We start from the raw sequence: 18,779 nt of genomic DNA, 5'->3' as shown, positions 1-18,779 counted from the left end.
GAAGAAGGTAACTAAGAGCTTGGTTGAAGAGGCAGGTTTTAAGAAGCTGAGCTGAATAGTTGCACTCTTACCTCTGAGTTAGAAAGTCATAGGTTCAAGGTTCACTCTAGAGACTTGAGCACATAATCTAGACTGGTACTCCATTGAAGCACTGAGAATAAATGGAGGTCCTGTCTGCCCTCCTTGATGGACATGGCATTATTCAAAGCTGATGCAAGAGATGCAGGTGGAATGTGAGGAAGTATGTTTTTACACAGCGAGCAGTAATGGCCTGTAACTCGCTGCTTATGAAGGTGGTGGAAGTGAAGATAATTAATGATTTCAAAAGAAATGGACACTTGAGGGAAATAAACTTGTCGCGCTATGGGGTAGAATGGAGAAATGGGGCTGACTAGATTGCTCTAGAGAGAGCCCGCATGGACTTGATGGGCTGAATGGCCTCCTTCTGTGCCATTATGACTCTAGCTCTATGGTCAGGAGAAAGCCCCCCCCAGTGTCCTGAACAATATTTATCACTCAACCAATATCTTTAAAACAGATAATCGAGTCATTATCATGTTGCTGTGTGTGAGATCTTGCTGTACCCAAAGTAGCTGCCGCATTTCTTACATTACAACAGTGACGACACTTCAAAAGAGCTTCACTGGCTATAAAGCTCTTTGGGGCTTCCTGAGATTGAGAAAGGTGCTATAGAAATGCAAATTCTTTTTCATTTACATTTTTCATTCACACAACAAACCTCTGCAGGAATTTCTCTGGTATTCCTAGGCAGTTTAAAGATGAAAGGTGAGACCACAAAAAGATCAGCCATGAGCTTATTGAATGGTGGAGCAGGTTCAAGGAATGGCCTGCTCCTGAGTCCTTTGTCCCTACGCGTACAGAGCACATACATTCATATAAAGAATAATCAAATTATAGCAGTTGCTAGTAATTGATGAATCCTCAACTTCCTTGATGGGGAGACAGCTCTTGAGAGACAATGGAATAACGACTTTTATGAAAAGACTATGGCAACTACTATTGTGTCGAGAACCCACACTCTGCTGCCAGAGCAGGACTTCAAGCTGAATCATACAACTGCTGAGGAACAAAATCAAAGGTTATGTGAAGGACTAATCCTATGAAGGTCCTAGCTAGGGCCAAGCTAATAGGATCTGCTAGCTCGTCAAGATTTTTGAGAGCTTGCATGAGACATTTGTAGTCATGGAAGTGTTGTACCTGAAAGTTTATGATTGAATAATGGGGGTTGGTTAGTTCAGTTGGCTGGACAGCTGGTTTGTGATGCAGAGGGGCGCCAACAGCACGGGTTCAATTCCTGTACCTGCTGAGTTCATCCATGATGGCTCCACCTTCTCAACCTTGCCAGAGGCGTGCTGACCCTCAGATTAAACTCACCACCAGTCATCTTTCTCTAATGAGAGAGCAGCCTATGGTCCTCTAGGTCTATGGTGACAATTGAATAGTACAAGATAATCAAATATAAAACAAAATGTTAGTTGCAATTCTTCAAAATGAAAGAATAGTGAGTGACCTTAATCTATTGGATATAAATCTGAATTGATCTTTTCATTCAACCTACTATTCTCAATCTTATGAACATTTACATGTCTTAGGGAAAATGTCCTTCTTAAATCACCATTTTCCTCCACTTCTTTATAACACTGATAACTAGAATACATGTGCAAATATTTCTTACCACTTCATCCTCAAGATCCAATATATCTTGCAGATCACTTTGTGAAATGTTTAAAATAGATGCAGCCATGGACTGGGCTCTATTGATAGACTCCTTTGAGAGGCCTTCATGACTTATTTCTTTCACGTTTGTCCTTTTCAACTGGATTCTTCTGCTCTGAATTCCTCTGCATATCTCTCTGGCCAGGGCCTGTCAAAAGAATCAAGCCATTATTTACACAGGAATGCACAAATCTGAGTGATTGAAGCTTGCATCTAACTGAACCTTTGGGGAAAAGGAACAGGTCAAGGTGTTTCACAACGACATAAGGAAAAAATAATGGCTGAGCTAAAGGAGATGCTACAAGAGGGAACCAAAAGCTTGGTCAAAGAGGTGACTTTTAAGGGGACTCTTAAAAGGTGGAGAGAGAGGTGTTGAAGCAGAAGGGTTTAGGGAGGGAATTCCAGAATGTGGGGGCATTAGTGAGAGTGGTTAGAATGTGGAATTTGTTACCACAGCGACAATTTGAGGCAAATAGCATAGATGCGCTTAAGGGAAAATGATAAACATATGAGGCAGAAAGGAACAGGTTATGTCAATCGTGTGAGATTAAGCAAATAGAGTGGGAGAAGGCCCATGTGGGACATAAATACCAGCATTGTACAGATGGGCTGAATGGTCTGTTTCTGTACTGTACATTCAGTGTAAATTTAATTCTATGTGATTAAAGCCCCACACTCTGAATCTAATATTATATGAGTTAGTTGCTTGCTCATGTCATTAGGCAAAATTAGGTGCTTTACAAATACATTTTTTTCTTTATGTCAGACTTGGTCTATTAACAAATTAATCAGAAAAGTAGGAGTGCTTCTATATTTCCATCACATTGCTACTCAATGTCCCGGGATATTACTCCTAAGGAGTCAATACCAAGTTTCCTCTTTGAGAGCGCTTTGGGGATAACTGGCCAGCACACACACATATAATTCTGTCCTCATTTCATAGTCATGTATTCTGTCCTTATGTTTATGCTGCTACTATAAATTCCTGCATTCCCATATATATCATAAAAGTTGTCCATGTAGACTTGTCATGTTGTAATTACACAGTCCTGACAAAGGAGGGAAGGGTGGAAACAGCAAGGGAAAGATAGGACTAGAAAGGAGAAAGTTAGGATGAAGTGGAGAAGATTTAAAGAAAGAAGTGAAGGAGGAGAGAGGAGAAGGTTGGAGTGGGAAGCAAGGTGAATGAGGTAAGGAGGGAGAAAGAGAAGAGGTTAAGGGATGATAGGATTAGGGAGAGAAGGGGAAAGGGTAAGTGGAGAATGAGGGAGATGGCAAGGGGCAGTGAGAGAAATTGAGAGGTGACAAGGGGAGGGAAAGCAGGAGGGAGAAAATGACGGAGGAAGGAGGGAAACAGAGTGGTGTGGTTGGGAGTTAAAAGAGGGACAGGGAGAGGCAAAAAGTGATGGAGAAAGGAAAAAGGAAGGAAGAAGAAAATAAATGAAGATGGATAGTGAGAGAGCAAGATGAATGGAAGAAAGGAGAAGGAGGCAGTGGAGAATGGGGAGGAAGATAAAGGAAGATGGCAATGGACAGATAAAGGGCAGAGTGAGGAGGATGAGAAGAGGAAGAATGGAGAGGAAGAGTGAGAGGATGAGAAAGGGAGATGGGTAAGAGGGAGGAGGAGGGAGAGGGGAAGAGGAAGATTTAGTCTTTGGCACGTAAAAAGCTCGGTTGGTGGTGATAGGCAGTTTTGTGAAGCAGGGAACAGGCACGGTGCTGGGGAAATTCTGGCTTTGGAAATGAATGGGATGCAATTGCAAAAAAAACAGGCCCCAAAATGGGCAGTTAAAGGCCACAGGTGAAGAGCTCTGTACAAGAAGCTGTGGAAGTCTAACCAGCGTGGGGAACAAAGAGCCACTGCTGAGAATGCTGACTAGAGGTGCAGTTTCTATGGAGAAAGGGCCCACCGCCAACTAAAGAAAATGCACATGGGGGCAAGATCTTTAAATATCTTATAGATGGTATTGATGTTAGCATTGTCAATATACTTTGCTGTTGATTTGCAGGAACACTCATTTTACTTTCCAGTTTCAGCAAAATGTTATTTAAAACCTCAGGGTTAATCAATGCATAATCTCCTAAAATGGACAAGAAATTCTAATAAGCTTAAAATAAGGAACAAATTGATAAACAATTCAAGATAATTCTTCTCATCTTCATCTCAGCACCTTCACCATTTAAGTAGGTAGAATGGTGACCTTTCAATCTAACTCTGAACGCAACTGCTTGAAAATAGGAAATGGACCCAACAACAATGTGCATTCATACAGCACCTTCAATGTAGCAAAATGTCTCAAGATGCCACAGAGAGTATTATCAAACAATATCAAGGGGAGGCAGCGGTGTAGTGGTATTGTCGCTGGATAAGGGTAACCCGGATTTGAATCCCGTCACAGCAGATGGTGGAATCTGAATTCAATAAAAGTCTAATGATAATCACAAAACCATTAAAAACCCATCTGGTTCCCAGGAAAGGAGATCCTTACCTAGTCTGGCCTAAATGCGACTCCAGACCCTCAGAGATGGCCCTGCAGGCCACTCAGTTGCATCAAACTGCTAAAAAGTACCACCAGCAGGACAGACCCAGCAGGGGTGATAGTAGCGGTAGGAGTGACCACCACACAGACATTGTGGAGATGAAGTCCCGCCTTCACATTGAGGATACTCTCCATCGCGGAGTGTGGCACTACCACTGTGCTAAATGGGATAGATTTCGAACAGATCTAGCAACACAAGACTGGCCATCCATGAGGCGCTGTGGGCCATCAGCAGCAGCAGAATTGTACTCATCCACAATCTGTAACCTTATGGCCTGGCATGTCCCCCATTCTACCATTACAACCAAGCCAGGGTACAAAAACAAAAAATGCTGGAAAAACTCAGCTGATCTGACAGCATCTGTGGAGAGAAAGACAGCGTTAAAGTTTCAAGTCCGTATGACTCTTTTTCAGAGCTAAAGAGAAGTAAAAATGTGGTGAAATTTATACTGTTTAAGGAGGATGGACAGGTGAAGCTGGATAGAAGGCCAGTGATAGGTGGAGGCAAAGGAAGGATTGCAAAAGATGTCATAAACAAAAAGTTAAAGGGGTGTTGATGGTGGTGATACTGGCTAAAGGAGGTGCTGATGGTGACATTAAGGTCAGAAAGCAGGACAAGGTTAAGCACTCTGGAAAGAACAACATGAACAAGTGACAGATGGCCATAGTGGGGGAGGGGATGGTGATGGGAAAAAAGATCGAAAATAGGATAAAAGGTGTGGATAAAACAATGAAAATAAATTTTAAAAATAATAAAAATAAATTGAAAAAATAAAAATTTAAAAATAAAAATGAATGTTGAAAAAGGGGGGATAAAAAGGGGTGAGGGTGGAAGAGAAGGTTCATGGTCTGAAATTGTTGAACTCAATGTTAAGTCCGGATGGCACTCGAGGGACGTGTCTTTGAACTTGGGGCTGCAGCCTTTTTACTTTTCAGGACAATGTCTTTCTTGCAGCAATTGTGGGCTGCAAGCACTAAGGGGTATGTGTGCGGCTACACTTTAAATATGGTGCCTGGTGTGATGAAGCGGTGAGGTGATGGCGTAGCGGGCAAATGAGAGCCCAACCACCAGGGAAATGGCATGTTTTCTGGGAATGCATAATTCATGTGACGCGTTTGGGATGATACGGTGTGAAAAGCTGCCATTGTGGCCAGTGGGTAAAACGTCATTTTACCTGCCCGCTATCGCACTTAGTGCAAATCTGGGACGATTCTGCTCAACATCAGGAGTGTGATGGAATACTCCCCACTTGCCTGGATGAGCGCAACTCCCACAACACTCAAAAGGCTTGACACCATCCAGGACAAAACTGAGTGATGCCATCCAGGACAAAGCAGCCCGCTTGATTTGCACCCCATCCACAAACATTCACTCTCTCCACCACTGACACACAGTAGCAGCAGTGTGTACGACCTACAAGATGCATTGCAGGAATTCACCAAGCCTCGTTAGACAGCACCTTCCAAACCAATGACCACTACCATCTGGAAGGACATGTGCAGCAGATAGATGGGAACACCACCACCTGGAAGTTCCCCTCCAAGCCACTCACCATCCTCACTTGGAAATATATCGCCATTCCTTCACTGTCGCTAGGTCAAAATCCTGGAACCCCTTCCCTAACAGCACTGTGGGTGTACCTGCATCACAGGGACTGCAGCGGTTCAAGAAGGCAGCTCACCATCACCTTCTCAGGGGTAATGATAGGCAATAAAAGCTGACCTTGCTAGCAATGCCCACATCTCATGAATGGATAAAAAAAATCTTTAACATCAAGCCACAAAAGAAGATATTATGACAGGCATCCAAAAGCTTGGTGAAAGAAAGATGTTTCAAGGAGCATCTTAAAAGAGGAACGAGGAAGAGAGATGGAAAATTGTAGGAAGGGAATTCCAAAGTTTAGGGTCTTGACAGCTGATTATACCAAAGGTGGAGGATTAAAAATCGGGGAAGCTCAAGATGCCAGAATTGGTGGAGTGCAAGTATCTTGGAGAGTTGTAAGTTTGAATGAGATTACAGAAACAGGGAGGAGTGAGGACATGAAGGGAGTTGGTTTTGGCTGGCCAGCAGTGCATCAGAATAATCAAATCTAAAAGATAACAAAGGTATGGATGAAGGTTTCAGCAGCAGATGGGCAGAGATAGGGGCGGGTGCACTCTGTTGCTCTCAATCTGGGAGATCTACTGCTTTTAGATAGTATAAACTGACAATCATACAGTTGAGATTGGGAACGCAAATGTGTAAGAGCTCACAGGATGTGAAGTTGTGTCCTACCACTTGTGCTCAAATGGAGCGTGCCACTATGCTCCTCACTCGTTGCTTCCTTTTACTTGTGGTAAATGTCTGATGATTCAAAGTCATCCTTTGCCCAGTTTGAATAAATTATTCAGTAATTTGAATTAATCATGTGAATTAAAATAGCACAGCAAACTTTTTATGCACAATTCCAATTACCCTGCAATTTAAATTGAGCAACTTTTTATGTATTTCAGTTACATTTTTAGTTTTTTTAAACAAAGGTTCATCGATTTATTCTGCTCATTGTACCCAAGCAGTATTGTCACTATGGAGCAGTGGTGGACCCCAATGTTTCATTACTTACTCAACTTGTACTTACTATTAGGTAAATTGAGAACAATGATTGAGTTTTAAAGTGAAACTGGCTGACAATCCATGTCCCATCAGAGTTGGCAGGAACCTTTCTAAAACAAAAGTACTGATTGGCAAACTGTGGGATACTTACGTACAAGACACATAATTGAAACTTTACTGCCAATTCATCCTGCTAAATCGCAGGAACCACGGATAAAAATTTGTGTAGTACCTTCAATATTAAAAAATGTGCCAGAGAAATTCACACGTGGATGTAATGAAAACATTGCCAAGCTAGGAAGGGATAGGATTGAAGAGATTACTAAAGGTTGAAGGGATGGATTTTAAAGAAGATTATTAAAGGGGAAGGTTTAGGGAGGAAGACTTTTACTGTGAGATGAAGGGAATAGAAGGAATAATCTAAAATGTAATTACATTTGTGGTCATGGATCAAGTTCATTCATGGTTTTCTAGTTTTCAAATACTGAAGCTTGTAATTACTGCACCCCATAATTTACATAAAAGACACATACATGCTGTAACATCTGGAAAAGGTGTGTCAGGACTGCTAGCAATATGCTAAAGACTGTTCTCATTAGGTGGAGCAGGCACATATTTTTAAGCATGTGTGAACTGAGCACAACTACAATAGTTTCAACAGCCTGTAGCACATGAGCCTGGTTTCTTTGTCTTACTTTATTGATTGATGTAATAATTTTTCCAAGCGATACTGCAATAGCTATAATTAAAATCTGATCACACTGTATTCATGCATTCATCTGTGGAGAGTTCACACGGAGAGGATACTCCCGGAGCAAACAGCTTCCTTACTCTCGAGTTGTTCACTCGGCTTAATGACAGTTGCCCCAAAGCAACTTAAACCCGGCACTTGACAGCAACTTCCACTCTTGACAACCTTGTCTAATAACTCTAATAAAGTTTTGACCAGAGGGCACATTTTAAACTCCTGAAGTTTAATACTGTGTTAAGGATGACAGTGGCATCTAAATGCTAGTCTGACTTCCCAAAAGAATGCATTGTAATGCCAATAATTAATCTCAATCATCATTTGTTATTAATGATTCATAATTGTGAGTTCATATTATTGGTATTATAAAGCAGCTGCATTGCAATGCTAGGGCTCTATGTATAAAAAGCAATCCTTTAATACAATGAATAACACTCACGGTAACTGTCAACGCTTCTACAAAAGGGCCCTGAGCATCCGTTTTATCAGTTTCATATTCTGAAAGTGCAATTGCAAGTTTGTATTTGTGACAATGAATAATTTTTTTGAGATTTTAATATTTAAAAGTTCTGCAGAGATTCAGGAAGAGTTGGAAAAAGATATATCATATATACTGATTCACAATGACGCCATTGGAAGGCAGTCATAGTCAGTTACAAAATATGCATTTTTTAACAATAAAAAATACCCTTTTGATTCAGAATGATCTAAGTAACACTGTCTTGCCATCAACATAATTTTAAAGGCTTATGAAGAATATATAAGACTGCTACAAGTCAAGTTCAGGCTTGGACAGTGGATAGATGGAGGTGAAATGGATGGTGAGGCTGCGGTGTTTGTAGTAGGAACCAAGGATGAATAGCTTCAGTCTTCCATGACTGCCAGGAGGAAACTGAAGCTCATCCAAGATTGGATATCAAAAAAGCAGTCTGTCAAAAACAGGGACCAAAAGAGCTCGTGAAGACAGACAGCTGGATATCACAAGTGTACGTGTGGATGGTGATTCCATGTCTGCGGATGATGCTGCAAGGGATAGCATGTGAATGAAGAAAAGGAGATAGTCAAGGATGGATCCTTGGGGATTTCAGAGGTAACCGTGTGGGACAGAAAGAAAGAGAACCACTGCTGGAGACAGTCTGGGTATGATCAGATAGATGAGGGTGAAATCACCCAAGGGCAGACACACCAACGTTGACAAGGGAGCAGATGTGCTCAGGGAGGATAGTGTGGCTGACTGTGTGAAAAGTTACAAAGCAATTGAGAAGGATGAGGAAGTTAATGCACCAAAGTCAGAATAACACAGGATATCATTTGTGGCTTTAGTTAGAGCCGTTCTGGTGCAGTGGCAGGGGCAGAAGCCTATGTGGGGAGATTCAATTAGGGGATGGCAAGAAAGATGGGCACAAATTCAACAGGCCAGGCCAGATGAGGTAATGGTGAATCAGCTACACCTTCTAAGAATGCACAACTACAGCAACACCAATACTTGTTCTAAGACAAGACACCCAATAACAGAGAGATAAGGCAGCATACAAATCGTGGCCAGAGGCGCTATGGGAGGATGGGGGAGGGGCACGGTGTGGTCAGAGGAGAGGCAGACACGGCTGAGGGTTCACTTCCTTTCACACCATTCAGTAATTGTCAGTGAAATTGCAACCATTTTTTAAAAATGGTCCTCAGGATGCAATCAATGTTGGCAAGGCTATATTTATTGTCTCATGTCACTCCCTCAGCTGACAGTGATGTGAGTGAGCTGCACTCCTCATAAATCTACTTTCATCTTTCTTTCTTCTCTGAACAAGCTGCAAAATCAAGAAACAAGTCTCTCAGAAACTGCCAACTCCAGGCCTTTGCAGCATGTATCCTTAGTCACTCCATCCCTCAGAATCACCAGCCTAAAGGCATCCATATTGGGGCAGTTAGAGATTGGGTGAAACATGGAGCTCAATGCTTTCCAGAGAGTTAAATGAAATTGTCTCACAGCCTGAAGAGCCTGAAACCTTCAGCTCGCAGGTTCTGCTTTTAAAGCAATGATGGGATAGTGCTCTGCAGATGGCAGCTTGGGTGGAGCAGGTCGTCAATACCATTTGAAATATCTTGGAGGACTACTTAACAACAATTTAGTCCACCCTGGGGCACATGGCTCCTCCAGGTACATCTGTAGTAAGATGGAGAAATCAAGTCCTGGCTTCCTCCACAGATACTGAACTGCTGCCAAGGAAGCCTTGTGCCAAAGTGCCTTTTCTAAGCTTGGCAATCAGCTGTAGACAAATTCACCATTCTCATTGCAGCCATTAGATCTTAGTCGCTGTGGATCAGAGGCCACACAGAGCCATTTTTCTGTATTGGTAGATGCTGATGCTCTGTCTCAGGATGTGACTTTTCTTTAAAGCTGTTCTTTCACTAGGTTTTGTGAAGTGTCTCTTTCTCATGATGCCTGCTTGCTTCCCTTCGCCGAGCATTAATAAGCAGTTTCTGCTGTATTTTCTTTATCATTTTATTCAAGTAAACATTTTGCGACTTGCATTTCATTACATGCTGGGTGCTGTGATGTTCGAAAGAGCCATGTGCCCCAGGGAGCACTAAATTGTTGTTAAGTAGTCCTCCAAAGTATTGCAAATGCTGTTGACGGCCTGCTTCATCCAAGCTGCCATCTGCAGAGCACTATCCCATCATTATTTTAAAAGTAGAATCTGCGTGCTGAAGATTTCAGGCTCCTCAGGCTGAGAGTTTAAGGCCTTCATTCTATGGAATGAAGTACTCCACATGCCTGAGGACATGTTCAGAATATCAACAAGGGAAAAAATGATAGGGGCACAGTACCTATTATAGGAGATTAAATTTAATTCTAGAACTCAAATATAATAGCTTTTACTCATTGAAGCAGCTCATTTAAGCTATCTAGAACCATTATATTTGGCATAAAAACACAAATTATAACTTGAAACCTCCCATTGTAACTCTGGCAGGAGACTGGCAAGAATCCACAGTAAAAATGCAGAGATTGTGACTGATAGTTATCGTTTCTGGGATCAAATGACATCCTTTGTAAGGGGCAACCCCCACACCCATAGTTTTTCCACTCCAGGAAGGTCAGCATTGAGGGCATTATTGGTAGTGATGTCGCTCTTGTACCCTTCTGGTCCTTGTGATGTTGCCTCCCCTGTACAATGCATTTATTGTCACTGGAACTCCCAAGGAGTTCTCACCCTCACAATTTTGTATGGTGCTATCAAATGGCCATAACAACCCAAGGAAGGAAAACAAAGGCAGGAAAATATCCAACAAAATGAAAAAGCCTTCAGACTGTTCAGAAAAATGTAATTAAAAAGGGGATGGGGAAAATGGAAATGTGAAACAACATGATAAAATTATTCCCCTGCAAATTAATAATTTTTGAGACTTGCGAGAGGCTTCTCCTGCTCTGTAAGAAATCCAACATTCTTTACCAAAAAGGTGACATAGCCTCATTTCTGCATATGGCCTTCCCCGATTTCAAGATTCACCCTGGTTCTCAGCAAAGCTCTATTACAGGCATAAAGTCCAATATGGGATCTACCCCATTCCGACTAGGAATTATCCTCTGGCAACTCTTCAGTAAAAACAACATTTTAACATTAATACATTCTAAATGCACAAACATTCTGAAAAGTGACAGCAGTGTTGTTGATGCTTTTAGGGGATAATTTCATATACTGTCTTCTACATATACCAGCATTACTGCAGAGAGGAAGAAATATACAGTTACATATATTAGTGCCTTTGAAAATATCTGAATATTGTATTGCTGTAGAATTGACTGTACTCTCTTACCCATGCTTAAGAGTACACTGGTCACTCTCTAGTTATTTTAACCTGCTTACATGTAATTTCCAAAGTTATCATGTGTGTGTGAATAATTATCAAGTTCTAAGTGGTAATAAAATCCATTCTTTAGTATCTTTGATGGATGAGTTAATCGTCATGCTTCACTGCCCAGTTTCTGTTTTCCCAAATACAGAATGTGTCAGATGATACCGGCTGTTTATTTACTTTGCACAGCCAAGGTCCTATGAAAAATATCACTGAATTTCACTTTTTCCCTCTAATGCTACAGGCGTTCTTCATTGCAAATCACAAATTGCCTGAGGTGCCTTTCCTCAGGCAAAAACAACTTTAGCAGTTGTGCACAGTCTTCATGAGATTCTCTGGCAAATCCAGGAGGAGCATTCGTGAAGAGGTACAAGGCCACCGTGCAGAGTCAGATGTCAGGCTCCAACTAGAGCTGCAAATACATGTTTGAGTCCAGGCAATCTTTTCAAAGGAATATGGCAAAGCTCCATTTTGCAGAGCTGAAGCTGATTCAATTTGAGCTTGATTAGTCCAAAGCTACTACCTTCCCACAAAGGAATTGCTCTTTCATTGAAGTGTCCAATCTGGCATCTCTCTTAATGGTTATTGAAAAGGAGAAAGCTTTCAGGCTACAGTAATAAAGCACAGTTTCTAGGAAGACACCTATAAACAATAGCCTTGGTGAGGAAATGGAGTGATTTATAGAAAAGGAGGGGTTATTTTGAATTTGAGTTATGGGAAAGGAAAGTTAATGCTGGCCAATGATGGGCAGAAGCAATAACCAAGAAGGCTTAGTGGGGGACATGCAAGGAATTGGAGAAAATGTTGCAAGTGACGTGTTACTGAATAAAAATGTATAAATTAAAGGCTTTTGGAATAAGGACTGGGAAAAGAGCATCTTAAATCAGAGATTGTATTAATATTACTTAAATTACATATTAAAATCTGGTTTATACATACCTTTTGAAAGCTCACCTTAGATGAAACAACAACTTTTATTTATGTTGCATTGTTAATGTAATAAAATGCCCAAGGTGCTTCACAGAAGCATTGCAAATAAAATTTAACATCAAAGGGATACTAGAACAGATGAGAAGTAGATTTTAAGGAGTGTCTTAGAGGAGGAGAAAGGAGTAGAGTGTTGAAGAGGTTTCAAGAGAGGATTCCAGAGCTCAGGGCCAAGGTAGGCGAAGGCACGGCCACGAGGGGTGGTGTGATTAAAATCTGGGATTCTCAAGAGGCCAGACTTGGAAGACCATGGATACCTTAGAAGGCTGAAAGACTGGAGGAGATTGCAGAGGTACAGGTGATGGATGGAGTTGAAAACTGGGATGGAAATGTTAAAATGGAGATGCTCCTTAACTGAGAGCCAATGGAGGTCAGCGAGCACAGGGGTGTTGGATGAATGGGACTTGGTATGAATTAGAACATGACTGCAACTTTACCGAGAGTAGAACGTGGCAGGGTGGCCACTCCAGGCACTCCAGCATTGGAATAGTCAAGCTGAGAGGTAATAAATGCATGGTGTCAGGAACACTTTGATGACAGAAAATGGTTCATCTTCAATGACTTAGGACATTCTGGAACACTTTGTATTCTAAAGGACACTGTCCCTTAAAGAGTTAATGCTGGACTCTGATTGTTATTCCTGGAAAAAGCATCCGTTTACATGAAAGGGTAATTAAGCAGTTGAAAAAAAACTGTCAACCTCTTGACCCTGGTGAGCTGTGTACTATGGACAGAGCCAGTCCAAGCCGGAAGTGAATATAAGCTGCTCTTGATATGCTCTACATGCTGGAATAGAGTACCCTCAAGTATTCCATGAGTCCACCAGAAAAGCAGTGCCAGAGTCATTGATTGTCTCGCGGATCAGTGCTGAGACACCAAAAGTATAACCCAGACGTCTTTTCAAGAGCTCCACCGTCTATCCTTTGCCTTTGAATCGCTGACTTTTAACCTTTAACTGAATTCCTCCATTTCTATTTCATTGTTCTTGTGTGTATTTTTTTAATTCATTCACAGGACGTGGTCTTCGCTGGCTGGGCCAGCATTTATTGCCTATCCCTTGCCCTTGAGAAGGTGGAAGTGAGCTGCTTTCTTGAACAACTGCAGTCCAAGTGGTGTAGGTACACCCACAGACTGCTGTTAGGGAAGGAGTTCCAGGATTTTGACTCAGCAACAGTGAAGGAATGGAGATATGTTCCCAGGTCAGAATGGTGAGTAATTTGGAAGGGAACTTCCAGGTGGTGGTGTTCCCATCTATCTGCTGCCCCTGTCCTTCTAGATGGTCGTGGGTTTGGAAGGTGCTGTCTAAGGAGCCTTGGTGAGTTCTTGCAGTGCATCTTGTAGATGGTACACACTGCTGCTACTGTGCGCTGGTGGTGGAGACAGTGAATGTTTGTGGACGTGGTGCCAATCAAGCGGGCTGCTTTGTCCTGGACGGTGTCAAGCTTGAGTGTTGTAGGAGCTGCGCTCATCCAGGCAAGTGGAGAGTATTCTATTGCACTCCTAACTTGTGCCTTGTAGATGGTGGGCAGGCTTTGGGGAGTCAGAAGGTGAGTTACTCGTCGGAGGATTCCTAGCCTCTGACCTGCTCTTATAGCCACAGTATTTATATGGCTAGTCCAGTTCAGTTTCTGGGCAATGGTCACCCTCAGGATGTTGATAGTCAGGGATTCAGTGATGGTATGCCATTGAATGTCAAGTGGCGATGGTTAGATTCTCTCTTGTTGGAGATGGTCATTGCTTGGCACTTGTGTGGCATGAATGTTACTTGCCACTTATCAGCCCAAGCCTGAATATTGTCCAGATCTTGCTGCATTTAGACATGGACTGCTTCAGTATCTGAGGAGTCGCGAATGGTGCTGAACATTGTGCAATCATCAGCGAACATCCCCACCTCTGACCTTATGATGGAAAGAAGGTCATTGATGAAGCAGCTGAAGATGGTTGGGCCTAGGGCACTACCCTGAGGAACTCCTGCAGTGATGTCCTGGAGCTGAGATGATTGACCTCCAACAACCACAACAATCTTCCTTTGTGCTAGGCATGAATCCAACCAGTGGAGAGTTTTCCCCCTGATTCCAATTGACTCCAGTTTTGCTAGGGCTCCTTGATGCCACACTCAGTCAAATGCTGCCTTGATGTGAAGGGCAATCACTCTCACCTCACCTCGGGAGTTCAGCTCTTTTGTCCATGTTTGAACAAAGGCTGTAATGAGGTAAGAAGCTGAGTGACCCGGAGGGGCGGGGAGTAGCGGTGTGCATGTGCATGTGCCCGTGTGAGAGAGACACTTAGGGAATCTTGACAGAGTAATTAGTATAATTTCATATTCCATATTGTATCTTCATAAGCTTTTCTCTTCTATTTGACAAGGCTGGTTTTATAATGAACTAATATGTTTGTTGTTTATTGTTTATCTTGCGGGATTTGAAACGTGAACAATGGGTAATTGGACATGGAATAATAATAATTGGAAGGGTCAGAGGATGGAGACCAGGTTGCTTATCCACTTGTAAAAAAAAATGGCTTTGAAAGATCTCTGAAGAAGAATAAAGAGAAGGGATAGCTGGGAATACCCCGGCAACTTCTACTCAGACCAGGAAGGAAGGTGCTGAGGATGGAAGTGATATTCAAAGGCCTGACTGTTTCCATTGTAACAAAGTGGGACATGCTCGTGCCGATTGCTGGAAGTTGAAGGGGAAATCCATGGGACTTATTGGAGTATGTAAAGGCGATTCAGGAAAAATAACCCTGACTGAAAATACAACAGATCAGGTTGTAGTGTTAATTGCAGCGGTGAAACTGAGTGTGAACACTGCTGTGAGTTCAGAAGAGGTGAATGAGATAGGTGAGAGTTATAAAGAATTCTTATCCAGTGGAAAAGTAACCCCTTACCCCTCAATTGAGACAGCTAAACCTATAATCATATCAAGAGATACGGAACCACTCAAACACTTTTGCTGGAGAAAGGCATAAATATTTCCCCAGAAAGCACATTAAAAGCCAAAGTTTTAGTAAATGGTATCGGTGGGGGGTATATACCCATAACTTTGTATCAATTGCACTTGGAGTGTGACCTAAATGTCTAGGACAGTGACAGTAGGGATTGTTCAGAAATTACCTGTAAAAGGAGTTGATTTACTCTTGGGAAATGATTTAGCCGGAGCAAAAGCAGTAGCTTCGCCCATATTTACAGAAAACCCTCGTGAAGTTAAAGAGACGGAGCAGTTACAGAAAAAGGTTCCAGTAACTTTTCCTTCATGTGTGATGGCCCGAGCAATGGCTAAGCAAAATTCATCATCGGAAGTTAAAGGGATACTACAGGCAGATATTTGGTTCGCTGATACGTTCTTTAAAGCCTTAGATAATCCAAAAGAGATGTTTAACAAATCTTCTCTAGTGAGGCTCAACAAGCTGATCCAGAGTTAAGTAAGATAGCACAATAAACACAAACTGAAGTTAAGGCTAAGGAAGTTCCAGAATGTTATGATGTTAAAAATGGAATTCTAATGAGGAAGTGGAGACCTCCTCATGGACCTGCAGATGAAGGGTTGTTCATTGGGTAGTGGTACCACCCACATATTGTAGAGATATTACAGATAGCACATGAAATTCCTATGGCAGGGCATGTAGGGATACAGAAAACTCAAGAGTGGATAAACCGGCTGTTTTACTGGCCAGGTCTTCACAAGGACATGGTGCCGTTTTGCAAAACATGCCAGATGGTTGGAAAACCATAACATGCAATCAAAGCGGTACCCTTAATTCCTGTACCAGTTTTTGAGGAACCATTTTGTAGGGCGTTAGTAGACTGTGTGGGACCATTACCAAAAACAAAAGCAGGACACCAGAATATTCTTACTATTATGGATATAATAACTCAATTTCCAAAGGCCATCCCTTTATGAACAATTACAGCTAAGGTCGTGGTAGAGAAGTTAACCCAATTTTTTTACGCGATGTGGTTTACTAGTGGCAAATCCAGTCAGATCAAGGTTCCAATTGTATGTCTAAAATTTTTCAAAACATAATGAGTAGTTTGGGTATAAAACAATTAAAGTCCACAGCATGTCAACCACAAACACAGGGAGCTTTAGAGAGGTACAATCAGATTCCCAAAACAATGATTAAAGCATATTGTCATGAATATCCCCATGATTGGGACATAGTACTGGATTTTCTTTTATTTACTATCCAAGATTCACTGAATGAATCGACTGGGGTTTTAGCCCTTTTGAATTAACTTATGGACTTGAAGTAAGAGCTTCTTTGAAATTAATCAAAGAAAAGTTTTTAGGAGAGTAGAACAAATCCTCTGTGTTACATTATGTTCCCCGAACAGCTCACAGAGCCTGAAAGGTGGCTCAAGAACATTTCAAAGTTTCTCAAACAAAGATGAAGGGACGGGCAGATAAGCAGCTGTGACCCAAATATTACAACCAGGGATGAGGCGTTAGTGTTATTGTCTTTACAGTGGGAGCCTCTGAAAGCACGGTTCAGTGGTCCATATAAAGCAGATAGTCCAACCAAATTCTGTATAGACTACAGAAAGGTCAATGCAGTAACGAAAGCAGTTTCCTACCCAATTCCTTGCTTGGAAGGCTGTATTGACAGACTTGGCAGTGCCATGTTTCTTACCAAATAGATCTGTGAAAGGGATATTGGCAGGTTCCTTTAACACCCTGAGCTAAAGAAACATCAGCCTCTGTCACGCCAGGTGGCTTTTCCAATGCCACTTGATGCCATTCGAGCTAAAAAACGCCCAGCAACTTTTCAGAGGCTAATGAACCTAGTGTGGCTGGTGTTCTTAACTGTGTGGTTTACCTTGATATACTGATATATAGTGACACTTGGAAACACCACCTGAAACAGCTAGAAGCCCTGTTTAAAAAATTACAGCCAACTGATTTGGTAATAAACCTCGCCAAAAGTGAATTTGTGAAAGCGCGATTAACTTAACTGGGGCATATCAGAGGGCAAGGACAAGTGTTAAGAGCATAAGAACATTATGTTCTTATGAAAAGTGTTGCCATGAACAGCAAAAATGGCAGCATTGGTGGAGTTCCCTGCCCCTAAAGCTAAGCAGAAGATCATGAGGTTTTTGCGGATGTGTGGGTTTACCAAAAATTTGTACCAAATTTCAGTACTATAGCTCCTCCATTGACAGACTTGTTACAAAAGGAAGCCAAGGTAGTGTGGACAAGAGTGCCAAACAGCTTTTGAAAAGCTGAAAGCAATTCTGATCAATAAACCAGTGTTGACTGCTCCAAATTTCACTAAATCTTCAAAGTAGCAATTGATGCTAGTGACCTAGGGGTAGGTGCAGTCCTGTTACAAGAAGGTGAATTGGGCATAAAAAGGCCAGTGGGATACTTTTCCAAAAAGCTAAATTGACACCAAAAAGATACTCTGCAGTGGAGAAGGAAACCCGGGCTTCCTATTAGCTTTTAAACATTTTGACGCGTATGTCTGCCACGACACTGATATATACTGATTACAATTTCTTAGCCTTTGTGGACAAATTTAAAAACCAAAATGCCATCCTATTTTGATAGAGTTTATTATAACAGTCTTATCACTTAAAGATTCACATTACGGGGAAAAGACAATGTAACTTCTGATGGTTTGTTTAGAATTTAACTTTGCCTTAAATTTGCTAAAGGCCAAAATGATACAGGGTTAACTGTATTAAATTTGTATAAAAAGTGAATAAATGAGAGTGTGGGTGTCTTTTAGTATTTTTTTGTTTATGTCGAATTACATTCTGTAATGAAATGCATATAAACATGGTGTTTCATTACTCCAAGACGGGAAGTGTCATGAACAGTCATGGAAAATGATTCGTCTTCAAAGACTAAGGACATTCTGGAAGAATTTGTGTTTTAAAATACACTGCCCCTTAAAGGGTTAATGCAGGACTTTGCTATTCCTGGAAAAATCATCCTTTTACAAGAAAGGGTAATTAAGCAGTTGAAAAAAACTGTCAACCTCTTGACCCTGGTGAGCTGTGTACAAAGGGAGTCGCATGGGTTTTATGGTTTTGAAAAAAAATGTGCCTGGAAGTGTGTTTTAAAAGTGGGTTTTAGTTTTTCTTTAAGAGAAGGACTAACTGTTTGAGATGGAAGAGAGCAGCCTTTTGCAATCCAGAGCCAGTCCACAGTCGAAGGTGAATATAAGCTGCTTCTGAGTTGCTCTACATGCTGTGTCAGGGTCGTTGACTGTTTTGCGGATCAATGCTGATAGACCTACCATACAAGCCAGATGCCATTTCAAGAACTCCAGCGTCTATCCTTTGTCTTTGCGCCATTGACTTTTAACCTTTGGTCGA

General features: G+C 41.7%; 1 protein-coding gene across 1 annotated transcript in view; it reads right to left on the bottom strand.

Annotated features, from left to right (window-relative positions):
* The window catches only part of cntln (centlein, centrosomal protein), a 391,318-nt gene that overhangs the window by 44,483 nt on the left and 328,056 nt on the right, over positions 1-18,779 (bottom strand). The window contains exon 25 of the mRNA XM_041185504.1: positions 1,697-1,885. Coding sequence (XP_041041438.1) covers positions 1,697-1,885 — 189 coding nt within the window. The remainder of the gene's footprint in view (positions 1-1,696; positions 1,886-18,779) is intronic.

The sequence above is a fragment of the Carcharodon carcharias genome, chromosome 4, assembly GCF_017639515.1.
Source record: "Carcharodon carcharias isolate sCarCar2 chromosome 4, sCarCar2.pri, whole genome shotgun sequence".
In the NCBI taxonomy this organism is placed as follows: domain Eukaryota; kingdom Metazoa; phylum Chordata; class Chondrichthyes; order Lamniformes; family Lamnidae; genus Carcharodon; species Carcharodon carcharias.
Note: the sequence above shows the minus strand (reverse complement) of the source record. Positions and strands in the feature narration are given on the sequence as shown.